Here is a 26208-nt window from a genome sequence, read left to right as displayed (position 1 = left end):
TCCTATTTAGAAATTGTGACTTTTATATAGTCAAATTTCCCACTCTTTTAAGGGTGAAGCAAAAGCTGCATTTTATTCTAGATCTTTTTTGGGTTAAATTTTTCTTGGTTCTGAGTACCTTCTGACTCTGATGTTCTATAACATTATGCTCTGATTGAGGGGCACAGGCAGGTAAGAAAGCACTTACCCACGAAAGCTTGGATTGAATAACAGGTATGGAGAAATCACTCATAAACTGTTCAGTCAGAATCCACCTGGGGGAAACCTGCTGGACCTGCTCAACCTTAAAAACTCAAGTGTATGCTGTGAAGGTGTTAATGGAAAACCCAAACTGTAAAATATCTTAAGGAGGTTTATGCTGAGCCAGTATGATTGACCGTGGCCTGGGGAAAACACAAACCCAGGAAGCCTTGATAAGTGGTCCTGAGGCAGTTAGGGCACGACTCTGTCTTATGCATTTTAGGGAAGCAGAAGTCACAGGCAAAGTCATACATTAGTACACTGCACTCCAGCCTGGGCGACAGAGCGAGACTCTGTCTCAAAACAAAAACAAAAACAAAAAACAACAAAGAAAGAAAAGGGGTTGTGGAGACCAGGGTTCTCATTATACTTAGGGAGCCTCCAGATAGCAGGCTTCAGAGAGAATCCATTGTAAATGTGTCTTATCAGAGCTGATTCTCTCCTGGATCAGGAAGAAGGCCTGGAAAAGGAAGGAGATTCTCTTCAGAATGTAGATTTTCCCCACAAGAGACAACTTTGCAGGAATACTTCAAGATATGGCAAAGAAATATAGTTTGTAGTAAAGTACTTCCAGATCTTGCTATCTGTCTTATGATGCTGTGCTAGAGTCAAGCTGGTATCTTATTGCTACAGGAGTCTGCCTTGTCAGTCTTGAGATCTGTTTTAATGTTAATGCTGGTCAGTTGTGCCTGAATTCTTCTAAAGGGAGGAGGGCATAAATGGGGCAGTCCAACCCTCCATCCTGTCATGCCTGAACTAGTTCTTCAGGATAACTTTGGAATGCCCTTGGCTGAGAGGAGGGCACCATTCAGATAATGGGGGGGGGGGGCTCAGAATTTTATTTTTGGTTTATACCTCCCATACATGAGGACATGCCAATATATGAAAAGGGGAGACTTTAGGTCTACAGTCTAAGTCTGGCTCCTGAAACGCCACACTGATAATGTTGATTACAAGCTTATTTTCCCAAATGCAGAGGAAAGACAAACTCCCTTCTCCACCTACCCGGAAATGTCTGTGGAACTGACTCCTCCTTTAGTCCCTACTCCTCTTCAAACGTTCACCTTATCTTACGTAAAATGTAGATTTACTGGGCACCAGCTCAAGGCCCATGGGAATAGAACCATTCCCTTACTGCCTACCTGACCCTCTTCCTACATGCCTTCTGCACTTTAAAGGAATGTGTAAATACTAAACCTCCAGAAAACCTCTTCAGGAAAACAGCCACAGATGGAGCTATCCCAGGTTTTCCTGGATGCTCCCTAAAGCTGCTTAATAGGCCCTGAGGGTTGAGACTTCTGCCTCAGTCCCTCATCTCACTTGTCATACTTACGGAGATAAAGAGCTCTGTTCCTCCTCAGCTCAGTTAAATCTCCATCTGCTGTTTTAACAAATGCAGCTTGAAGACAGATTTGTTTATTTAAACATTCATCCTGTCAAGGGAGATTGGCCAGCAATGATTAGACCAAGTAAAAGTTGTTTGGGGTGCTCAGAAACCAGAAGTCTGTTTTAGCAAATGTCTTTTCCCTGCACCCAGCTTGGTTCCTGCCAGAGGAAAAACCTTTTTGTGGCTGCTTTTTTCATGCCAATGCTGTTAGCTTTTGGGTAGAAAAGGAGGGAGTTGAGTTTAGGAATCGTAATGTGAAAAATACAGACTCCAGTGTTGTGGGACTCAGAACATCCAGACTTCTCACAAGGACCCGTGCATCTGAAACAAAGACTTGGCCCCTGGGACTGAACATGGCCTCTGAAGTTTCCAAAGATTCCACTTCCTGTTCTCCTAAGCACCTCAAATATTTTATGCCATAGCGGCCTTTCAGCATAGTCAGGTCACAGTCAGGTCACGTGCAAATCTGTTCTTTAATCTGTCTGCATCCTGCTCATTCCTTGAAAGTAATTCATTACTTTTACTACAAGTTGAGAAATAGGAGATGCAGAGTAGAACTAATGAAAGATCCCTTCCTTCATTGTCTTTGGTCTAAAGATAGATGGTTCTGTGGGCCCATCAGTCCTGTGCACCTCTTTTATCCTGTTATGTGGATGCTGGTGAGGCCAGAGCCAGGAGTTGCCTGGGGCCACTCATCGTCACTGTTTTCCTGTCCAGATTCCACGCGTCAAATTGTGGGCAGTGAACAGAAGTGAGAATATGTGTGAGTGAGGCTAGGTGAGTGTGGGTTTGTCACCACTGCTGGACAAGGTTTCTCTTACACCTTCCATTCTAACACTTTCCTGTTGTGGCTGTCTGGAACCAAATTATGGTTCTAGGCTGGGGCAAGGGCAGCAGCGTCGTGAAGCTCCAGCACCGAATGCAGCCCCGCGCGCAGTGTCAGAAGGGTGGGGACACAGTGCCGTTGTCACACCCTGCTGGCCAACATGGGTTATTTGTGAAGAACCCAGATTTAAAATGAGTTTAACTATTTTCTATTCAATATAGAATTTCAAAAATGGAAGGGATCTTGGGATTCATCTGATTTCATGCCCGGATTTTACATAAGAGGAAACTGAGGCCCAGCAGGTGTTGATGGAGACAGCCTGAGGTGCTTGCTACTGTGTCCCATCTCCCTTTTGACCAGACATGCTGCTTCATGTTCCTAACTGGTGTTGTGTGCGTATTCCGTCAGTCACACCTGACTTCAGGCTTGCGAGCTGAGGACATTTCTTTTATATCTTTTGTATTCCATCAGATTATCTAAGATTTACATAGAGCAGACATTGAATAATTGCTTATTCCTTCAAAAAGCTGTTTGTCAATGAAACCTATGGGAAGGTGTGATTTTTTTTTTAACCTATCAGATTGTAAAAAATATCTGAAAGTTTGATAATGTGCTGTGTTGCCAAGGGATAGACAGGCGGCCTCATCTGTTGCTGGTGGGACTGTGCATTGGTGTAACTTCTTCTGTGGAAGACATTTTAGCGATATCTCTCCATATGGAAAAGATGCACACTCATGACCCAAGGGCTCCACTTCTAGGAATTTATCCCTCAGAGGTTATTTATTACAGCATTGTTTATATTAGCAAAAGATTGTGTGTTAGGCTGCTCTTGCATTGCTATAGAGAAATATCTGAGACTGGGTAATTTATAAAGGAAAGAGGTTTAATTGGCTCACATTTCTGCAGGCTGCACAAGCATGGCACAGTCATCTGCCTTGCTTCTGATGAGGCCTCAGGAAGCTTCCAATCATGGTGGAAGGTGAAGGGGGAGCAGGTACTGAGAGCGGGAGCGAGGGAGGCAGGGAGATGCCACACATTTTTAAACTACCAGATCTCTCATAAACTCAGAGCAACAGCTCAGTCATTATTGTGAGGACAGCATCAAGCCATTCATGCCAAGTCTGACCCTAGGACCTAAACACCTCCCATCAGGCCTTACCTCCAACATGAAATCACATTTCAACATGAGATTTGGAGGGGACGAACATCCAAACCATAGCAGATTGGAAACAACCTAAGTGTCTATTGATAGGAGGCTGGTTAAGCTATCACACGCTCATAGCTGGAGTCATATGTGTGTCCACGGTGGGTGATGTGGCAGGATCAGGGCTGATCTAGGCTGGGATCTCACAGATGTTGTGGCAAAGGGACTAGATGGCTAAACCCTGAGAGCAGGAGAACGGTCACTAGACTGATTCCAGATCCCACATGGGTGTCGATGGACTTGTTGTTTCAACAGAGCCTGGCAGGGCAACCCAGCCATGGGGAAGATGACAGCCTTCCCAGTCAGGCTGACTTGGGCTTCATGTCAGCTCCAGTATGCCCTTTGTGACTTTAAGCCTATGACCCAACTTCTCTGTGACTCAGCTTCCTTATCTGCACATGGTAACACTTGTATAGCATTATTGATATGATGTATTTTATATCTGAGGCACAGAACAGGTGGTCAGTAAAAAATAGTTTTTCTGAGCCAATCATGGTGGCTCACGCCTATAATCCCAGAGATTTTGGAGGCCAAGGCAGGAGGATCACTTGAGGCTAGGAGTTCAAGAGCAGCTTGGGGCAACAAAGTGAGACCCTGTCCCTACAAAATATAAAAACGTAGCCAGGTGTGGTGGTACATGCCTGTGGTCCCAGCTACTTGGGAAGCTGAGGCAGAAGGATCACCTGAGGCCAGGAATTTGAGGCTACAGTGAGCTACGATTGTGCCTCCTGCCTTAGCCTCCCAAGTGGCTGGGAATACAATGGCATGCCACCATGCCTAGCTAATTCTATTTATTTATTAATTTTTTTAGAGGCCTTGCTTTGTTGGACAGGTTGGTCTCAAACTCCTGGCCTCAAGTGATCCTCCCCGCTCGGCCTCCCAAAACTTTGAGACTGTAGGTGTGAACTACTGTGCCCAGCTGAGATTCTGTTTTCTGATGTCTGCATCTGAGGCCTCAGGTTCCTCAACATTATAACAAAAGACTAACAAGGACTATAGGAGTTATGAGCCAGGAGCTGTGGATGAAATGAATATATATGTATATCTCATAATATCACAATAGTATGCAAAAACTTTCCTTCTAGATAGCTCTGTTCCTCCCCCTTTTTATGCTGTTGTTATCACAAATTACATCCTTAAACATTTTGTACTCAAGATAGATATATAATTATTGTATTGTGCAAATTGTGTATTATTGGTCTTTTATACCAAATGAAGGGGAATGAAGTTAAATACAAAAAATTGATTAATATTAACTTTTGTATTTACTGATATGGTTACCATTATTGGTACTTTTTATTTCTTCATGTTGATTTTAGTGTAGCATCCTTTTGTTTTAGCCTGAAGGACACTTTTTAGTATTTCTCGGAGGTTAGATCTGCTACTGAAGAACTCTCCCAGTTTTTGTTTATTTGAAAACGTCTTAATTTCCCCTTCACTTAAAAAAATGACTATTTGCTGGGCATGGTGGCTCACGCCTGTAATGCCAGCACTTTGGGAGGCCTAGGCGGGCGGATCACAAGGTCAGGAAATTGAGACCATCCTGGCCAACACGATGAAACCCCATCTCTACCAAAAAAAAATACAAAAAATTAGCCAGGCGTGGTGGCGGGCACCTGTAGTCCCAGCTACTTGGGAGGCTGAGGCAGGAGAATGGCGTGAACCTGGGAGGTGGAGCTTGCAGTGAGCGAAGATCGTGCCACTGCAGTCCAGCCTGTTTTTTGAGACAGAGCGAGACTCTTGTCTCAAAAAAAAAAAAAAAAAAGAAATGAAAAAAAAATGACTTTATTTTTTAGAGCCGGTTTTGGTTCACGGCAATATTGAGCAGGGTAGAAGAGAGATGCCACATGCCCTCCGCTTCTGCCATGCACAGCCTCCTTCACCGTCAGTGTCCCACCCCAGCCTGGTCCTTTCGTTGCACTTGTTGAACCCACATCGACACATCATCCCCCTCCAGAGACTAAAGTTTGTATTAGGGTTTATTCTTGGTGTTGTACATTCTGTGGGTTTTAACAAATGTAAAATGACATGCATCCACTATTATAGTATATTACGGAATAGTTCTACTAACCTAAAATTCCTCTGTACTTCCCCTGTTCATCCGTCTCTTCCCTCCACCCCTGGCAACCACTGATCTTTTTACCATCTTCACACTTTTCGCTTTTACAAAGTCATATAGTTGGAATTGTATAGTATGTAGCCTTTCACATTGCCTTCTGTCACTTAGCAATATGCATCTAAGATTCCTTCATGTATTTTCATGCCTTCATAGCTCATTTCTTTTTTCTTTTTCTTTTTTTCATTTCAGATGAGTAATGTGCCAACATCATAACAGGGTTTCAGGGTAGCACATCTCACACATGCATGTGAACACCCAGCTATCACACTTATGAACTACAAGAGGATCACTCATTTCTTCTTAGTGCTGAATAGTAGTCCATTATCTGATGTACCACAGTTTATCTATTCAACTACTGAAAGACATCTTAGTTGCACCCAAGTTTTGGCAGTTCTGAATGAAGCTGCAATAAATATCCAGGTACAGTTTTTGTGTGGACATAAGTTTTCAACTTATTTAAGGAAATACCAAGGAGTACAATTGTTGGATTACGTTGTAAGAATATGTTTGGTTTTGTAAGGAACTGCCAAACTGTCTTCCAGAGAGGCTGTCCCATTTACATTCCCAGCAGCAGTGAATATGAGTTTCAGTTGCTCCTGATTCTTGTCAGTATTTGGTGGTATTAGTATTTTGTATTTTGGCTATGCTAATGGGTGTGTCATGGTGTCTCTTTGTTTTGTTTGTGGTTCCCTGGGGGCATATAATGTTGAGCATCTTCATATGCATATTTGCCATTTGTGTATGTTCTTAGGTTAGATGTTCACATCTTCTGCCCATTGTTCAATTGAGTTTTTTTTCTTATTGTTGAGTTTTTTTGTTTGTTTGTTTGTTCTGTTTTCTTTTTTTTGAGACAGAGTCTTGCTCTTGTTGCCCAGGCTGGAGTGCAGTGGCGCGATCTTGGCTCACTGCAACCTCCACCTCCTGGGTTCAAGTGATTCTCCTGCCTCAGCCTCCCAAATAGCTGGGATTACAGCCGTGTGCCACCACGCCTGGCTAATTTTGTATTTTTAGTAGAGATGAAGTTTCACCATGTTGGCCAGGCTGGTCTCAAACTCCTCACCTCAGGTGATCCACCCACCTTGGCCTCCCAAAGTACTGGCATTATAAGTGTGAGCCACCATGCCCGGCCTTGTTGAGTTTTAAGAGTTCTTTGGGCCAGGTGCTCACACCTGTAATTCCAGCACTGTGGGAGGCTGAGGCAGGTGGATCACATGAGGTCCGGAGTTTGAGACCAGCCTGGCCAACATGGTGAAACTCTGTCTCTACTAAAAATACAAAGATTAGCTGGGCATGGTGGTGCATGCCTATAATCCCAGCTACTCGGGAGGGTGAGGCGCGAGAATCGCTTTAATCTGGGAGGCGGAGGTTGCAGTGAGTCGAGATGGTGCCGCTGCACTCTAGCCTGGGCAAGAGAGCAAGACTCTGTCTCAGAAGAGAAAAAAAAAAAATGAAAATCAATGGACTGTAAATCCAAGGGTTTATTTCTGGACTCTCAATGCTATTCCATTTGTCTATGTATCTGTCTTTATGCCAGTACCATACTGCACTGTACCTTTGTAGTAAGTTTTGCAACTGAGTGGGAATATCTAGCTCTTCTTTACCGGGATTGTTTTTGGTGATTCTTGTTCCCTTGAATTTCCATGTGAATTTTAAGGTCAACTTGTTAATTTCTCTAAAGAAGCCAGCTGAGATTTTGGTAGAGATTGCTTAGATTCTGTGATGGGTGAAGGAATTACAGCCATCTTAACAACGCTGAGACTTGGGATGTTGTATTAGTTCCTAGGGCTGCTGTACCAAATTACAAGTTGAGTTAGGGTTAAACAACAGAAATCTATCCTGTGACAGTCACGGAGGCCAGAAGTCTAAACACAGGGTGTTGGCAGGGCTGCTTGCTCTCTCTAGATTCCAGGGAAGAATTTGTGCCTTGGCTTGTTCAGCTTCTGGGGGCTACAGGCGTTCCTTGGCTTACGGCTTCATCACTCCAGCCTCTGCCTCTGGTCACATTGCCCTCTCCTCTTCTCTCTCAAAATTCTTTCTGCCTTTCATGAGGCTATATGTAATTGCATCAGGTCCCACCTGGATAATCTTGGATAAACTCCTCCTCCCAAGATCTTTAATCTACTGAACTTTTCTTTGCTATTAATATAGAAGATAATATTCACAGGTTCCAGACATTAAGAAGTGAATATATCTTTGAGGAACTACCACAGATGTGTCTCCATTTATTTAGTTACTTTTAAACTTTTTTTTTTTTTTTTTTTTTTTTTTTGGAGACATAGCTTTACCCTGTTGCCCAGGGTCCAGGCTGGAGTGCAGTGGTGCAATCTTGGCTCACTGCAGCCTCAACCTCTCAAGCTCAAGAGATCCTCCAACTTCAGCCTCCCAAGTAGCTGGGACTACAGGTGCATGCTACTATGCCCTGCTGATTTTTTCCATTTTTTTGTAGAGATGAGGTCTCACTATGTTACCCAGGCTGGTCTCGAAATCCTGGGCTAAAGCAGTCGGCCTGCCTTGGCTTCCCAAAGTGCTAGGATTACAGATGTGAGCCACCGCATCTGGCTTAAGTTTCTTTCAACTATGTTTGTTTCCAGAGTATAGGTTTTACATTTTTAAATTAAATTTATACCTAAGTATTTTATTCTTTTTGATACTCTAGTAGGATTGTTCATTGCATGTATATAGAAATACAATTGAATTTTATTTATTTATTTATTTATTTGAGACAGAGGATCTCTCTGTGACCCAGGCTGGAGTGCAGTGGCATGATCTTGACTCACTGCAACCTCCACCTCCTGGGTTCAAGTGATTCTCGTGCCTCAGCCTCCTGAGTAGCTGGGATTACAGGCGTGCACCATCACGGCTCACTAATTTTTTTATGTTAGTAGAGATGGGATTTCACCATGTTGGCCAGGCTGGTCTTGAACTCATGGCCTCAAGTAATCCACACCCCTCAGCCTCCCAAAGTGTTGGGATTATAGGCATGAGCCACCACGCCCGTCCTACAATTGAGTTTTTTATATCAGCCTTTTTTTTTTTTTTTTTTTTTTTTTTTGAGACAGGGCTCTGTCACCCAGACTGGACCGCAGTGGCACAGTCTTGCTCACTACAACTTCCGCCTCCCGGGTTCAAGTGATTCTTCTGCGTCAGCCTCCCGAGTAGCTGAGATTACAGGCGGCCGCCACCCCGCCTGGCTAATTTTTGTAATTTTAGTAGAGATGGGGTTTCACCATGTTGGCCAGGCTGGTCTCGAACTCCTGACCTCAAGTGGTCCGCCCTCCTTGGCCTCCCAAAGTGCTGGGACCACATGTGTGAGCTGCCACACCCCTTTGCTCATTTTTGAATTGGGTTTTTGTTGTTGAGTTGTAGAGTTTTTTATTCTGGATATTAATTCTTCATCAGGTATTTTCTATTGCATAGATTCTCTCTTCTTAAGAGACAGTGTCTTGCTATTTTGCCTGGGCTGGACTTGAAACACCTGGGCTCAAGCAATTCTACTGCCTCAGCCTCCCAAGTAGCTGGTACTACAGGCACGCACCACTGTGTCCGTCTGTGTTTCTCTCTCTTAATAGTGACTTTAAAAAGTGTTTTTTGGCCAGGCGCGGTGGCTCACGACTGTAATCCCAGCACTTTGGGAGCCCAAGGCAGGTGGATCATTTGAGGTCAGGAGTCTCAGACAAGCCTCACTAACATGGTGAAACCCCATCTCTACTAAAAACATACAAAATTAGCTAGGTGTGGTGGCACACGCCTGTAATCCCAGCTACTTGGGAGGCTGAGGCAGGACAATCGCTTGAACTTGGGAGGCGGAGGTTGCAGTAAGCTGAGATTGCGCAGTTGCACTCCAGCCTGGGCAACAAGAACAAAACTCCATCTCAAAAAAAAAATTTTTTTTGGCTGTGCACGGTGGCTCATGCCTGTTATCCCAGCACTTTGGGAGGCCAAGGCAAAAGGATTGCTTGAGCCCAGGAGTTCGAGACCAGCCTAGGCAATATAATGAGACACCCATGTCAACAAAAAATTTTTTTAAAAAAATAGCCAGGAGTGGTGGTGTACACCTGTACTCCCAGCTACTCAGGAGCCTGAGGTGGGAGGATCGCTTGAGCCCTGGAGGTTGAGGTTACAGTGAAACATGATTGTGCCACTACACTCCAGTCTGGGCCATAGAGCAAGATTCTGTCTCAAAAAAAGAAAAGTATTTTTAATTATTATGGATACATAATAGTTATGCATATTTATGAGGCACATGTGATGTTTTGATGCAGCCATATGATGTATAATAATCAAATCAAGGTATTTGGAGAATCTATTCTCTTGATAGTATCTTTTGATGCACAAAATTTTTAATTTTCATGAAGTCTAATTTATCTGATTTTATTTTTCCTGTCGTTACCTGTGCTTTTGGTGCCATCCAGAAACCCTTGCCAAATCCAGTGTCCTGAATCTTTTCTCCTATGTTTTCTTTTGAGAGTTTTATAGTTCTAGCCTTTACCTTTTTGTTTAACCCATTTTTAGTTAATTTTTTTTTTTTTTTAGATTTGCTCTTGTCACCCAGGCTAGAGTGCAGTGGTGCGATCTCGGTTCACTGCAAGCTCCGCCTTCTGGGTTCAAGTGATTCTCCTGCCTCAGCCTCCCGAGTAGCTGGGATTACAGGTGCCTGCCACCAGGCCCTGCCAATTTTTTGTATGTTTAGTAGAGATAGGGTTTTGCCATGTTGGGCAGGCTGGTCTTGAATTCCTGACCTCAGGTGATCCGTCCACCTTGGCCTCCCAAAGTGCTGGGATTACAGGCATGAGCCACCGCGCCTGGCCTAATTTTTATATATAATGTAAGGTAAGAGTCCGTCTTCATTCTTTCCATTACCACAGTGTTTTGATTACTCTGTGGCCTTGTAGTGAGCTTCAAAACTAGAATTTTGAGTGCTCCAACTTGGTTCTTTTTTTTCAAGATTGTTTTGGCTATTAGGGGTCACTGAAGATTTTATATAAATTTGAGGATGGGCTTTTTCATTTCGCCAAAATGTGACTTTGAGATTTTGTTGGGGATTGCATTGAATTTGTTTCGAAGTATTTTATTCCTTTTGATGCTATTATAAATGGAGTTGTTTTCGTAATTTCCTTTTCAGATTGTTCATTGCTGGTATATAGAATTGCACCTGATTTTTTGTTTGTTTGTTTGTTTTTGTTTGAGACACAGCCTCACTCTGTTGCCCTGGCTGGAGTGCAGTGGCATAATCTTTGCTCACTGCAGTCTCTGCCTCCTGGGCTCAGGTGATCCACCTGTTACTGGTAGAGGGTCTTGACTCCAAGTTGTCCAGGTTCTTGGCATTTTGAACAAAGAATTGGACAAAACACTCAGCAAAGCAAAGAAAGAATGAAGCCACGAAAGAGCCAAAGCAAGGATTTATTGAAAACGAAACTACACTCCACAGTGGTGGGAGCGGGCTGAGCAGCGCCTCAAGGGCCTGCATGTAGAAACCTCCGGCTAGAGGTTTGTCATTGGCCACTTCATGCTCACCTCATGGAAACGACGTGGTGGCCTGCAGTTGGTTGCTTTCAACATCAATCAGAGGCTGAAGTGGAGTTACAAATGTTACACTCTTGTGCAACATCTGATTGGTTGCATTTTGCAGCCAATCAGAGGCTAAGGTAAAGTTACAAAGTTGCAAAGGAGGACTCCACCCACAATCAGTCTGATTGGTTGCGGACAGCCAATTTCCCATCTACCACGCAGAACAGGTTGGGAGTTTGCAAAGGGAGTAGCCTGAGTAGCCTCTGGTCCTTTTGTTACTTAGGCGTCGAAAGTTAGGATTTTCCTTTCAATTTAGTTGGGCATGAAACAGCCATAGGTTCCCTCCTCCAGAGCCTATTCTCCTGCCTCACTCCTACCTCAGTCTCCTGAGTAGCTGGGACTACAGGCACAAAGCACCAAGCCCGGCTAAGTTTTGTATATTTTGTGGAAATGGGGTTTTGCCATGTTGCCCAGGCTAGTCTGGACCTCCAGAGCTCAAGCTGTGTGCCTTAGCCTCCCAAAGTGCTGGAATTACAGGCATGAGTCACCACACCCGGCTGCAACTGATTTTTAAGTGCTGATTTTGTATCCTGCAATTTTGCTGAATTCACTTATTGTTTCTAACAGGTGGGTGGGTATTTGGGAGGGGGGGTGTGTGTGTCTGTGTAATCTTTAGGATTTTCTACACAGATTGTATCATCTACAAACAGATAATTTTACTTTTTTTCTTTCGTATTAATAAACCATAAGCCATATTTCTTTTTCTTTTCTTTTCTTTTTTTTTTTTGAAGACGGAGTCTTGCTCTGTTGCCCAGGCTGGAGTGCAGTGGTGCGATCTTGGCTCACTGCAGCCTCCACCTCCCAGGTTCAAGCAATTCTCGTGCCTTGGCCTCCCAAGTAGCTGGGATTACAGGCGATTAGTGCCTTCCACTACCCCTGGCTAATTTTTGTGTTTTTAGTAGAGAGGGGGGGGTTTCACCATGTTGACCAGGTTGGTCTCGAACTCATGACCTCAAATGATCTGCCCGCCTCAGCCTCCCAAAGTGCTGGGATTATAGGCATGAGCCACCACGCCCAGGCTTTTTTTTTTTTTTTTTTTTTTTTTTAGTGAAAGCAAGTTTATTAGAGAAGTGAAGAAACAAAAGAATGGCTACTCCATAGAGCATCTTCGAGGGCTGCTGGTTGGCTGCTTTCAGAATTCTCTATTTGCCTTTAAGGTTTGACCATATGGCTATAATGAGTCTCAGTGTGGATCTCTTTAAGAATATTCTTTTTGGGTTTCTTACCTTTTGGATCCAAATATGCATGTCTTTCATCAGATTTGAGAAGTTTTTGGCCATTTTTTCTGTGAATGTTTTTTCTGCCCCATTCTTCTTCTTGGTCTCCTCTGATGTGTATGATTGTACACTTGACCTTTAGACTCTGTTCATTTTTCTTCATTCTTTTTCTTCATTCTTCAAATTGTGTAATCTTTCCTGTGTGCAGTGACTGAAGTTTCTGTTCTTCACAGTCAGCCAGTGACCTGACAAAGTTTCTCCCTTCCCAAAAGGTATTCCCATCCCTTTATATATTCTGATAGATGCTTTTTAGGGAAGCTTCTGTAGCCCAGGAAGGCTGAATGCAAGGCAAAGTCTGCTTCATTCCCTAAAGGAACCACTAGACCAACCAAAACCCTGAACCCATGCTTTGGAGGACAGGGTCCCCACTGCCCACTCTGGCACCAGCCAGACACCCCAGGAGTGCAGGCTGCTGTCATCCAGCTCTAGGGCAGCAGGAACAAGAGCTGAGGAACAGGGATGGTAGCAGGCCCATAAGGATCTGAAATGATTCCAGAGTTTTGAAATAGTTGATTGCAGTTGCTCAGTAGTTTCTGTGGGAACGTCTGACCCCCTAGAGCTTCCTGCCCTGCTGGTGTGCACAGTGTCACTCCTTCCATTGTTTTTGATCATACACGGATGATTCTTGTCTTATTACAGCTATTACAGTGGTAGCTGCAAATGTGCTCTTCTAGTTCTCTCATTTCTTCTATTTCTGTTATTGGCTATTTCCAGTAAAAAAGAGGAACTATTGCTTTCTTTACAGTAGATTTATGTTAGAAGTTGATACTGATGCTGAGAATAAAGTTTCCTATTTTTGTAATGATATATATAGAAAGCTCATTTTATATACATAGAAGTGTATGTGGATAATCTCATGTCTATAACTAATTGTATGGATATTTTGTAATTATATGGATACACATATAAATTTTGCATCTATAGCTATAGTCCTAGCATGAATATAAGTATGTGTGGATATAAAAGTCTTTACATACATTGACATACAATAGGAACTTACAGGATTAGCTGTATATGATTATTTATCTTGGAAGCTATAAATGCCCACTCAGCTCGTAGATGGTTAGAGACGTGTACAGTCCCAGACACATTTGCCTGTATAATGGGGCATGGTAACATTTATTCAGTACTTGCCATCACGCACGGGTCTCAGTACCTAACATGTTAGCATGCTTAGCATTAGCTCTTTTAATGCTCAGAATGTCCTAATCAGGTTGTTCAGATCACGAAACTGAGGTTCAGGGAGGTGAAGTAATGTGTCCAAGACCACAGAGCTAGAAAGTGGCAGAACCCACATTAAAACCGGAGACTTTGTAAGCAGAGTCTGGCGTTGATAGGTACCGAGGTGTCTTTTTTTAGGAGACCACAGAAAAGTGTTCTAGGACAGTTTTAATGTTTGGTATCTTTGTAGTTTTTAGTCTAAAAATCTACTTTGTAGGGAAAGTAAGTATTAACACTTAAATGAGGTATAAGCTTATTTTTTATATTTTTGGGACTGAAACAATAAAAAAGCTTCTTAAACCTTATTTGATAAAAAAAGGGATAGCTTTTCAAACTTGATTGTTGAGATATTTTGGGTCTGTGCCTGCAAAATAAATAAATAGCAAAAATTTTGAAAAATAAGCGAAAACCGTGAAAACACTTAAAGCAGAAGTTAATCCTAATAGCTCAGAACTGCCGGAGTGTGAAGGTTGATTCCTGCTGGCAAGGCCATTAGAAGTAGCGCTGAGGTCTGTTCAGCTGGAAGGTAGGCACTGGCTTCAGTGTTTTATTGGGGTTATAACATCTTTCCCGATTAAAAAGGAACACCCTCAAAGGGCTGCCTCAGCCCTGTTCTTTCTGGGTGAGCGGGATTTACAGAGATCCTTGTTGGGAATGGCTTCCCGTTACGGAAACTCTGGGTCCCTAGGTGATTGGCACACCTAGGCTGCCTCCGAGTGGTCATGAATCTCTTCTCTGCCCTTAATGCCCAGTGGATTCTGGGGGGCATAGCTTAAATTCCCTCGTCACTGTGCATAAATTAACTAAATTAAATGCAAACCAACACCTTGCTCCTCCGGCCTCCAGAGGGCTGCACTGTCCTGCAGAGCGATGACAATGTCATATGTCTCTGGGGCAGTGTCCAGTTTGTTTGGGGACAGGCTTTTCCCCTCTGGATGAAAACAGGATTTTCTTTCACTTGGTGGCAAAGTTTATGTTTGTATCTTAAATTAAGCTTTATAGCATTAGGATTATTGAGAGCCTACTCATTCCAATTTCCAAAAATGAAACTAAGAGAAACTGTGTTGCTTTTTATCTGGAATATTGCCCTCAATTTTGTAGTCAGCTGCTGAATGCTGGCCAGATTTTCTGGTGATTTTGACATGCAAACATTTTATGCACATGTGGAATACCAAGGAGTATTAATAATTCAGTTTGCATGAAGAAGAAACTGAAGAGGCCTCTGAACTGCGCAGGTAAACAGTGTGTATTATTACAGTGAGCTGCTTGTTGTGAGGCTGCACTGAGGCGCCTGCGCAGGCCTGGGAGCCCCCGGGAACCCGCAGGGGTGTGCAGTGGCAGTGCTGGATGAATGTCTTGGTCCTGAGAGTTCAGGGAAAGCTCCGTTTCTTTCCTCCGCCCCGTGGGTCTGTGGAAGGATGATAGAGAAGGGGTGTCCTTGCCTCTGCCCTCACACAGAGGCTTTGGGGAGTCTAAACAGAGGGCTGTGGGTGGGCGGCTCACACGCTGTGGGCTCCCTGGGGAGAGTTAGGGTGGCTTTCTCCCCTCAGTGTTCTGTCATTTGCATTGGTTGTATTTCCAAGTAGGGAGGGAGGGGAAGGCCGATTTGCAGCTAGGCGCCTCTGGAAATAGGGTTTGAGCAGCATGAAACTGGGATTCTGGGCAACTGTACATACATGGGACGGTAGTTCTGGTGTCCTTGGTGGCAGTATTACAGCGTGTAGTGAGTAAGCAGCAGTCTCCGTATGGAGCGCCTGGCCTTTTCAGTCATTGCCCCCTTAGTAGCAGGTGTTTAGTTCACCCTGTAGACCACAAGGCCACAAGTGGCAGGAGCTGGGACTTGCCCAGAGCTGAGCTGCCTGCCTTGGCCGCTCAGGGGCCCTGCGGCCTCACAGCGAGGTATGGGCCAGGTTGCTGGTTCTCCGTGGCTGTGGAGTCAGCATTGCCAACCTCTGTTTATCCAGGGTTGTCTTTGCATGGGTCAGGAAGATCCTGCTGCTGTGAACCCTGGCATGTGACCTTGGCCTCTCTCTGTTGACCCTGGCAGCAGGAGCGTGGCTGTTCGCTGACTCCTTATCTTTGCTGTCCCAGCTGATGCTGTGAGTGTGCACACAACTGTGCTGCAGGGAAATTGGACACTGGATTCTGGGCATCAGCACTCTTGCCAGGGAGCTGACCCCAGCCCTGCCCATGTTAGTGTATGTTTTGGTAACATTTATCAAGTGCCCACCAGTCACTAAAGGGCAGCACTCATGTCATTTGATCAAACACTGCAGGTCAGTGGGCAGGGCCTCTCCAGCAGCAGCTGACAGCCAAGGTGCCCTGGCTGGCAAGTGTCTTCTGCTGCCACCCTTGGTCAGGGCCTGAAGCCCAGCTCTGTGCTCCCTGACCCTGTGTTGCCCAGCCCTGTGCTCCCCGGCCTTGTGCTCCCCAGTTCTGTGCTTCTCCACCCCTGTGCTCCCCGGTTCTGTGCTCTCCTCAGTTCTGTGCCACCCACCCCTGTGTTCCCTAGTTCTGTGCTCCCCAGCTCTGGGGAGAGTTAGGGTGGCTGTCTTTCTCCCCAGTTCTGTGCTCCCCAGCCCTTTGCTCCCCAGTCCTACCCATCACTGTGACCCTGGGGCCAGGCCATGTCCATGCCTGGGAGCAGAGGCCATGCCATGGTTGGCCAGCCACACATGGCAGCCTAGGACCATGTCTGCCCTGGCTGTGCCCCTGAGAGCTGCCCACCATCTACACCAGGTCCAGGGCATCAAAGGATTCCTTACCCAGAGGAGGCTGGGGTGAGCTGGGAGAACTCTGGAAAGCAAATGTGGGTGTAATTTATGTTGTGGTGGAAGAAAAAATATATACCATGTAGTATTTTTACAGGACCTGGCAGACTCCTCCCTTCCATGGTGGTCCACTGCCCAGGAGCAAGGCCTTTTCATAGGACCACAGGCCACAGCAGAGGTGGGGCAGCCCACCCCTCTCAGCCCCTGCTTTCAGAGGAAGAAGCTGGACAGAAACAGAGCTCCCCTCACCTGGCGACCACAGGAGTCCCCTCTCAGGACAGTGCCTGAGGTGCACAGGCCACGCCCATGCCTCCCTGCCCTTCACTCGGTGACACATGTTCATCTTCCAGTGGCGTTGCGGGGTTGGGATGGGCCAGGGGCGGCCACCAGCATCTCACGCCCTGGTGTCTTTCACCCAGATAAGCCAAGCTCCAACCCCAGGAGAGTCCCCACCCTGGGCAGGGCACCGTGTTGGTCCTGTGGATACCGCTGGGGTGGGTAGAGCCTGGATCCCTGAGAAAGGGGGAGGGAGAGAGACCGAGCAGCAAGAGTGCGAGTGTAGATGTGCGGCTGCAAGTGTAGGTGTGCAGTTAACGTGACGTGCATTTCGACTCTTGTCAGGAGCCCCGTTAATGGTGGCCTGTGGTGCCACCGTGGGCCTGAAGGAGACAGTGTCCTGAGGCAGCTGCGCCCCCCACAATGGGACGGTGAAGGCACGAAGCTCGTTTCCAGGTTCCTCCTCCCCACAACCACCCTCCACCTGCAGCAGCCCAGGGCTGTCCCTCCAGAGGGCCTCCCCATGACGCATCCCCGTCACCCACAGAGGGTGGTGCTACCTGACAGCCACACTGCTGTGCATGTGGGGTGCTGCATCCGTGAAGTTCAGTGTTTACTATGGTATTCTGTACTCTGTTTTAATTTTGTGTGTGGGGATGACTGGCTCCATAATGAACTTCACACCTCCCCAGGAGCACTGCTGGGTTGTATGTGCAGAGCCAGCAGGTGCGCTGCTCGTTGACCCATTGGATTTACATCAGTTTTTGTTTCGTCAAATAACATACTCACATGGCTTAAAAATGAAAACATTCAGGCCGATGTGGTGGCTCACACCTGTAATCCCAGCCCTCTGGGAGGCCCCGGTAGAAGTATCACTTGAGCCCAGGAGTTTGAGACCAGCCTGGGTAACATAGGGAAGCTGCATCTGTACAAAAAAGTTTAAAAGTAGCCAGGCAGGGTGCTGCACACCTGTAGTCCCAGCTGCTTGGGGGCTGAGGTGGGAGGATCACTTGAGCCCAGGAGGTTGAGGATGCAGTGAGCCGTGATCAACGCCACTGCACCCCAGCCAACAAGAGGGAGACCCTGTTTCAAAAACAAAGGAAGTCAGAAAGTTTAAAAAAAGTGTATGTTGACATCAATTACCCCGCTCTGTTGCCTTCATCTCCCCATCTCTCTCCTTAGAGGCAACCACATTTCAGTCTTAGATATTTCTCCTGATACTCATGTCCATATCCTAATTGTACTGTTTTGTAGCATACAGAGTATGAGCAAGGTAATTAAACCTCATTCTGCTGTTATTTCTTATACTCTCTAGACTCCCCAGTGGCCACTGTGCATTTTTGCTGTTGTCATTGCATAACATTGTCCACTGCAGAACCAACAGGTTGGTCGTGATTACACTTCTACTCTTTTGCCAGGTTTGGCTTTGTGGAGGCTGATGTTGTCTGGGCTTTTACTGGCTTACCTTTTTTTTTTTTTTTTTTTTTTGGAGACAGTCTTACTCTATCGCCCAGGCTGGAGTGCAGTGGCATGATCTCAGCTTACTGCAAACTCTGCCCCCCAGGCTCAAGCGATTCTCTTGCCTCAGCCTCCTGAGTAGCTGGGATTTTAGGCACATGCCACTATGCCCAGCTAATGTTTGTATTTTTTGTATTTTTGTAGAGACAGGATTTCACCATGTTGGCCAGGCTGGTCTTGAACTCCTGACCTCAAGTGATCCACCTGCCTGAACCTCCCAAAGTACTGGGATTATAGGTGTGAGCCACTGCACCCAGCCCTGGCTTACTTTTTAATGAACTTATTCTTATTTTTTCCAAATGCTCCATCAGCCTTGTCAAAAGCCTATCCCTATTTTTCTCAAATGCTCAGTGGGCAGTACACAGCAGTCTGTTGGGGTTGGTCACCTCCCATCCCTGGCCTGGCTGAGCTCCTACACCAAAGCCTCTCATCTTGGATGGAGCCCAGATCGTGAGCCTGTGTCTTTGACTTTCTTGGTTCACCCCTTATTTTGCTGAAGTGTGTATTCAGCGTGGGTTATATAGTCTCTTGGGTAGGTGGAAAGTCATTTACCCTGAGCACATGGAAGGCCCTGGGTTGACTCTGAACTTTCAGCCTTGCTGCTGTGGGCATGGTGCCATTCTGATCCCTGTTGCTGTGATGTGGGGCTGCTCTTTCTCTCTGGACATCTGTAGGGCTCACTCATTAGTTTGCTCTGAAGTTCACAAGGGTGTGCTTGGCGCGGGTGTTTTTCATTTGTTGTCCCAAGCGGAATGACTTTTCCATCTGTGTGCTTGGAAAAGTCTTGTATTATTCTAATCATTTCCCCTTTCCCTTCCCTTGGCTCCCTTCTCTGGGCTTTTCAAGGATGTCGAGAGATTTGGGATTGATTATTTTGCGGGAGAGGGAGGCAAGGAGAAAATCCAGATAAAAGTGCTGTAGGAGAACAGAGTTGGGCAGTTTCAGAAAGCAGGTCACCATATTTTGAACACTTTTCTTTCTTTATTTTTAAAAAATATGTTTTACTTAAATTTAATGGTGGTAAAAAACACAACATGAAATTTACCCTCTTAACCATTGTTAAGTGTACAGTTCTGTAATGTTAACTAGATTCACTTAGTTTTGTAACAGATCTCTAGAACTTCTCCCCCACCCCAGTTTATGAAGGCATAATTGACAAAAATGCATATATTTATGGTGTACAAAATTATGTTTTGATACATGTATACATTATAAAATTGTTAAATCTAGCTAATGAACATATCTGTCCCCTCACATACTTAATACTTTTTGTGGTGACATTTAAGATCTACTCTCATAGCAATTTTCGAGTATACAATATGTTATTATTAACTATAGTCACCACGTTGTACAGTAGATCGCCAGAACTTATTCATGTCTTACCCAAAACTTTGCACCCCTACCCAACAACTCCACAACCCCTGACACCAGCCCCTGGCCACTGCTGTTCACTCTTAGCTTCTCTGCGGCCAGCTGCTCTAGAATCCACATCTGAGTAAGGTCTGTGGCGTTTGTCTCTCTGTGCCGGCCTTATTTCACTTAGCGTTAATGTCCTCTAGGCGTATCCATGTTGTTGCAAATGAAAAGATTTTCCTCCTTTTTGAGGTGTAATAATATTTCATTGTACACAGAAGTACAGTGAGTCTTTTGTGTCTGTGGGTTCTACATCTGTGGATTTAACTAACCATGAATCAAAAATGTAGTTAGGCATGTGATGGTTGCCTCTATACTGAACATGTAGAGGCTTTTTGTTTTCTTGTCATTATTCCCTAAACAATATGGTGTAACAACTACTTAACAGCATTTACCTTGTCTTAGGTATTATACATAATCTAGAGGTGATTTAAAGTATACAGGAGAATATGCATAGGTTATAGGCAAATACTACATCATTTTATAGAGGGACTTGAGCATCTATGATTTTGGTATCCATGAGAGGTCCTGGAACCACCCCCTATGGATATTGAGGGATGACAGTACATATAGTCACACACCACATAACAATATTTCAGTCAGCAATGGACTGCATATACAGTGGTGGTCTCGTAAGATTATAATACTGTAGTTCTGTACCTTTTCTATGTTTAGATATGTTTGGATTACCATTGTGTTACAATTGCCTCCAGTGTTCAGTACACGAACCTGCTTGTGGCCTAGGTTTGTGGTAGGCCATGCTATCTTGGTTTGTGTAAGTACACTCTGTGATGTTTGCATAACAACAAAATCACCTAACAACACATTTTCAGAACTTATCACCATTGTTAAGTGATACATGACTGTATCTCTTTGAGATGCTGTTTTCAGTTCTTTTGGTTACTGTCACAGGTGAGCGGCAACTGTCTGGGGCTGGCAGCGCAGGGATAAGAAGAATTTACCAAGAAAGGCGGAGAGAAAGGAGAAAAATACATTGCAAGGGAGCAACAGGCACAGCAGGAAGAGAGGAGCTGACTGCAAAGAGACAAAGCTTTGTTGGGGATTTTATAGAATAGTGTTTATGCTGCATGCTGAAGAGGGCTTTGTGCAGTACTGATAAGGCCAAGGTTGCAGTGAGCTAACGTGCAGGTGTCTGGTGAGAAGTTGGGCACAGGAGGACTGTGTATCCTGGGCCAGGAAGAAGGACAGACTTAGAGTTTACCTACTTTTCTTTTGGCTTCCCCTGCTCCCACCAGCCTGGCCCCGCAGCGCCTTCAAGTTTTCAAGTTTGATGTAGTCCCCTTTGTGTATCTTTGCTTTTGTTGCCTGTGCTTTTAGTGACATATCTAAGAAATCACTGCCAAATCCAACATCATGAAGCTTTCTCTCTGTTTATAAAACTGTTACACTATTTTAGTTAAAACTATAAAAAGCTTTATAGTTTTAGGTCTTACATTTAAGGTCTTTGATCCATTTTTGGTAAATTTTACAAAAGTTAATTTTTGTATATTGTAGAAAGCAAGGGTTAAACTGAGTTCTTTTGCTTGTGGATATCTGTAGTTTTCCCTGCAGCATTTATTGGAGAGACAGTCTTTTTCCCGTTTTGTGGTCTTGACACCCTTGTTGAAGATCATTTGACTGTATGCATGGGGGTTGATTTCTGGGGTCTGTATTCTGTTCCATGGGTCTATGTCTGCCTGTGCTGAGACCACACTGATTTGACTACTGTATGGAATTGATTTTTAATTTCCCTTTTTTTCTCTCTCATTTTTTATCTTTATTGTTTAGATACACTTTATAGGAGCTTTCCTTGTCTTCCGATTCTGCTGTTGACATTTGTTTTGCCACTGTAACATGTCAGTGTCCAGGAAACTTCCCTTGGTCTCGGATCGTTCTTTTTGCCCAGCAGTCTGTTTTGTTTCCTGGCTGAAATGGCTTTCCTCTTTCCTTCTCTGGGTAGTGCAATTTTTCTGTGTGCGTGTGTGTGTGTTTGGGGCTCAGCCCCTTCATTATTCTCCTCTCCCACATCCGCCTGGCATCATCGGCTCCAGACTCCAGGGAGTGGAGTGTGTGTGAACATTGGAATTCTAAGCCCCACCTTCAGGCTGCTCCACTGCTTCTGAGACCCTCCACAGTTCTGCGGGGTTCATGGTTTGTCTGCTGTCGTGTTGCCTGGGCTGTGTTCTGGGGCTCTTGGATCCCAGGGCAGCCACTTGAAGCGGCCAGCCTCTCTGCAGCGGGTTTCCTATGTGGCTGAGCCGGGCCGCTTTCCAGGTGAATGCAGTCTTCTGTGGAGCCTTGGAGTTTTTCTAAGCCTTCCTGGCCAGGGTTTCCAACTGCCTCATTTGCTAAGGTTGGTCATGGGGTATTTGAGAGGTTACAGAAAGACGCTTTGCCCCTCTTCCTGGGGTGAGGGGAGGACAGGTTTTATCGGGTGTATGGGAGGAGACAGTACCTCCTCGTTTCCTTTATTTTGAAAATGTGGCTGGATATTGTCTTGGATAGGGGTTAGGCCATATGCTGGCAAATTGTCACAGAAAGGTCTTTGACTGGCTTGTAGACCTGCTGTGTCTGACTCACCTGCTTGCCCGCACCTGACTCACCAGTAGGTGAAGCAGTTGCTCTCTGGGCAGAGTCTGAGATGCAGGAGTTAGGGATAGGAGAGGAGAGGAGCAGCTCTGAATGCTCAGTAACTCAGCCATGGGCTTTGAGAAGGCTCAGTGCAGCCTTGAGAAGTGGTGGGGGCTGCCTGTATTTCCCTGCTCACATGGGGACAGTGGAGCAGAGCTGCAGGTCCCCTTGGGGGCTGGCTGGTCAGATGGGTGGGCTCCCCCTACTGCCTATGCCATGAGCCTGCAAAGACAGGGCCAGAGGGGACCGCTGTTTGCCAGACGCCAGCCCTGCCGGCCAGCCCTCCTGGATGCTTTATTCATAGTCATACGGGAATTGAAGCTCCTTCCCTCTTCTGGAAATCCTAGCCCAGCCTCGAAAACGTGAATCTGGGGCTCTGGGAGGAAGGGAAGCGGTGTGGCTGGGGCCTCCTGAGAGCCCCACGCATGGAAGGGACTGGCAGGCCCAGCTGCTGTGAGTGGCAGGGAAGGAGCTCATTCTCCAGCCTTGCTGCCCCTGCAGTCCCAGCCATGGCAGGGTCTTTCCTTTTTTGTGCCTCTCTTAGTTCCACAGAGGGTTTGCAGTGTCGTGGGCCAGGCCTGGCCACACACAGAGCTGTCCTTCTAAGGGCAGCCAGGGCTCTGCAGGCCCCAGTTTGAGACTTTCCCCATCTTGTTTAGAAAGGGAAAGATGCCCATGAGAAAGAACTTTGAGTCCCCATTTTGTGCCTTCTCCTGTGTAGTAAAAATAGCTGTGCTGTAGGGAGAGCTGAGAGCCAAGGCCAGGCACCCCCAGCTGGCTTAGGTGCAGGACTTGCCCACAGCCGGGAGATGAAGAGATCCCTTTTTTACCTTCTGACATTGGGAAAACAGCCCAGCTGCATTTCCTCCAAGCCTTGCTGTCTGGGAAGCACTCCTGGACCTTCCCAAAGGCACAGCTTTTGGGGCATGGTCAGGAGGAAACAGTGGTTGGTTCATACCTTTCAGAGCTCACGAAGAGGAAGGAGCAGGGATGTTCGATGCAGGAGGTTTTGTCTTCTCCCCTGTTGCGGGAAGTCAGGGACCCCAAACGGAGGGACCGGCTGAAGTCATGGTGGAAGAACATAAATTGTGAAGATTTTATGGACATTTATTAGATCCCCAAATTAATACTTTTATAATTTCTTACGCCTGTCTTTACTGTAATCTCTGAACATAAATTGTGAAGATTTCATGGACATTTATCACTTCCCCAGTCAATACCCTTGTGATTTCCTATGCCTGTCTTTACTTTAATCTCTTAATCCCATCATCATTTTCGTAAGCTGAGGAGGATGTATGTCGCCTCAGGACCCTGTGATGATTGCATTAACTGCACAAATTGTTTGTAGAGCATGTGTGTTTGAACAATATGAAATCTGGGCACCTTGAAAAAAGAACAGGATAACAGCAACGTTCAGGGAACAAGAGAGATAACCTTAAACTCTGACCACCTGTGAGCTGGGCAGAACAGAGCCATATTTCTCTTCTTTCAAAAGCAAATGGGAGAAATATCGCTGAATTCTTTTTCTCAGCAAGGAACATCCCTGAGAAAGAGAATGCGTCCCTGAGGGTGGGCCTCTAAAATGGCCCCCTTGAGTGCAGCCGTCTTTTGTGGCTGAGCTGTAGGGATGAAATAAGTTCCAGTCTCCCGTAGCGCTCCCAGGCTTATTAGGACGAGGAAATGCCCACCTAATAAAATTTTCGTCAGACCGGTTGTCTGCTCTCAAACCCTGTCTCCTGATAAGATGTTATCAATGACAATGTGTGCCTGAAACTTCATTAGCAATTTTAATTTCATCCCGGTCCTGTGATCTTGCCCTGCCTCCATTTGCCTTGTGATATTCTATTACCTTGTGAAGCACGTGATCTCTGTGACCCACACCTATTCGCTCACTCCCTCCCCTTTTGAAAATCACTAATAAAAACTTGCTGGTTTTGCAGCTTGGGGGGCATCACGGAACCTACCGACATGTGATGCCTCCCCAGACACCCAGCTTTAAAATTTCTCTCTTTTGTACTCTGTCCCTTTATTTCTCAAACCAGCCGATGCTTAGGGAAAATAGAAAAGAACCTATGTGAAATATCAGGGGTGAATTTTGCCCAATATCTGGCTGAATTTCCCCTGATACTCCCCTGCCCCTCAGATTACACATGCCCATACAAGCAGGAGGTGATGTAAGAGAAAACCCTGGATTTGCCCAACGTCTCTCTCTGAGAATACTTAGATACATGATGTTACAGCCCTGCACACAAGAGCGCGTTGTATTTTTTAAAATGAGGGAGGCAGGGAACAATCTCTCAGTGCAAGTTTAAAAACAAGTTGGAAAATAATGTGTTCAGTGTTATACTTATTATACTTATGTGAAAATACATGTGTGTCTATGTGTTATGTACGTGTGTGTGCCTCACCGCCCATCTGTTCTAGAGACTTAGAAATGATCTCAAAGCCTGTGTTCCAAGCAGTGATTTTCTGGGAAGCAGGGAGGGTAAAGGGACAGGCTTATTTTATTTTCTTTATTTTATATGCTTTAAATGGTTGAATTGGTTACAACTAAACATAAAAGAGAAAAAAAGTGGAGGAATTTTCAAAACAGATTTTTTCATGATTCTTGGAGACACGGGAAAGGGCTGGAAATTGGGCCCTGGTGGGCTGGGTGAGCCCTGGAGGCATCCTGCTCACCTTCGCCTGGGGTCCTTCCACCAGCCACTCTGCCCTCTGTCCCCATTCCTTGCCTTTCACATTCTGAATTTTACCACTTGTCTTTCTTTTTCATTTGTATTTATTTATTTATTTATTTATTTATTTTGAGACGAGGTCTGGCTCTGTTGCTGAGGCTGGAGTGCAGTGGCGCTATCACAGCTCACTGCAGCCTTGACTTCCTGGCCTCTAGGTGATCCTCCTACCTAAGCCTCCCAAGTAGCTGGGACTACAGGCATGCACCACCACGCCCAGCTAGTTCTATTTTTTGTAGAGATGGGGTCTCACCGTGTTGCCCAGGCTTAGTTTGCTTTCCGATTTATTGTTTATGGTTTTCTGTCCATTTTCATTGTTACCATCTCAAAACAGTCTGAAAGAGGAGGCAGATGTTCACAGTTCACTCATCTTCGGCCTGTCTGAACCGCTGTCTACTCCTGTCTGAGAAGGGTTGAGTAATTTGATTAGCAAATAGGGCAGGCCCTTGCAGATGCTGAGCAGATTATCATTTTCACCTGCACATCTGAGACTATGAACCGGTTTGTTCATTCTCAGTGTAGATATTGGCTGTTTTTAACAGCTTATCAACAGGTGTTTAATTAAAAGTTCAGATGTGTTCACCTTCTACAATCAGTTTAATGTCACCATGAAGATTCTACTTAATTTTTTTTTTTAAAGAGACAAGATCTTGTTCTGTCACCCAGGCTAGAGTGCAGTGGTGTGATCATGGCTCACTGTAGCCTTGAATCCTGGGCTCAAGCTATCCTCCTGCCTCAGCCTCCTGAGAAGCTGAGACTGCAGGCTCACACCACCATACCTGGCTAACATTAATTTTTATATCACTGATTATATTGTTTTCCTGAGTAAGATGAGGAGCATGCACATTTTCCATTGGGGAGTTGATCTGAACAGATTTTCAACTCCTCATACATTCTTTTTCTGACTCCGACTTCCCTACCCTGTGTGGATGATGGCAAGTAAATGCCTCCCGCCACATTAAAGCGACATCTGTATAGAACTGGCATTTACTGTGCTGTGCCTTGCTGGAAAGAGATGTTGCTTC

General features: G+C 45.3%; 1 protein-coding gene and 1 non-coding gene across 8 annotated transcripts in view; one reads left to right on the top strand and one right to left on the bottom strand.

The window, feature by feature from the left end:
- NINL (ninein like) overlaps positions 1-26208 on the top strand; it is a 136201-nt gene that overhangs the window by 36701 nt on the left and 73292 nt on the right. Inside the window, exon 1 of one of the 7 annotated variants that reach the window (XM_055372815.2) lies at positions 14224-15077. The exons of the other annotated variants lie outside the window; for them this stretch is intronic. Coding sequence (XP_055228790.2) covers positions 15041-15077 — 37 coding nt within the window. The 5' untranslated portion in view covers positions 14224-15040. Of the gene's footprint in view, positions 1-14223; positions 15078-26208 lie in introns of those variants that run through there. 7 annotated transcript variants of the gene reach the window in all.
- Positions 5960-6063, bottom strand: LOC115931788 (small nucleolar RNA U13). The gene has a single exon (XR_004068240.1). It is a non-coding gene; the product is annotated as a small nucleolar RNA U13 (small nucleolar RNA).

This window comes from Gorilla gorilla, chromosome 21 (genome assembly GCF_029281585.2).
Source record: "Gorilla gorilla gorilla isolate KB3781 chromosome 21, NHGRI_mGorGor1-v2.1_pri, whole genome shotgun sequence".
NCBI classification, from domain to species: domain Eukaryota; kingdom Metazoa; phylum Chordata; class Mammalia; order Primates; family Hominidae; genus Gorilla; species Gorilla gorilla.
This window is presented reverse-complemented; position numbering and strand designations above follow the sequence as displayed.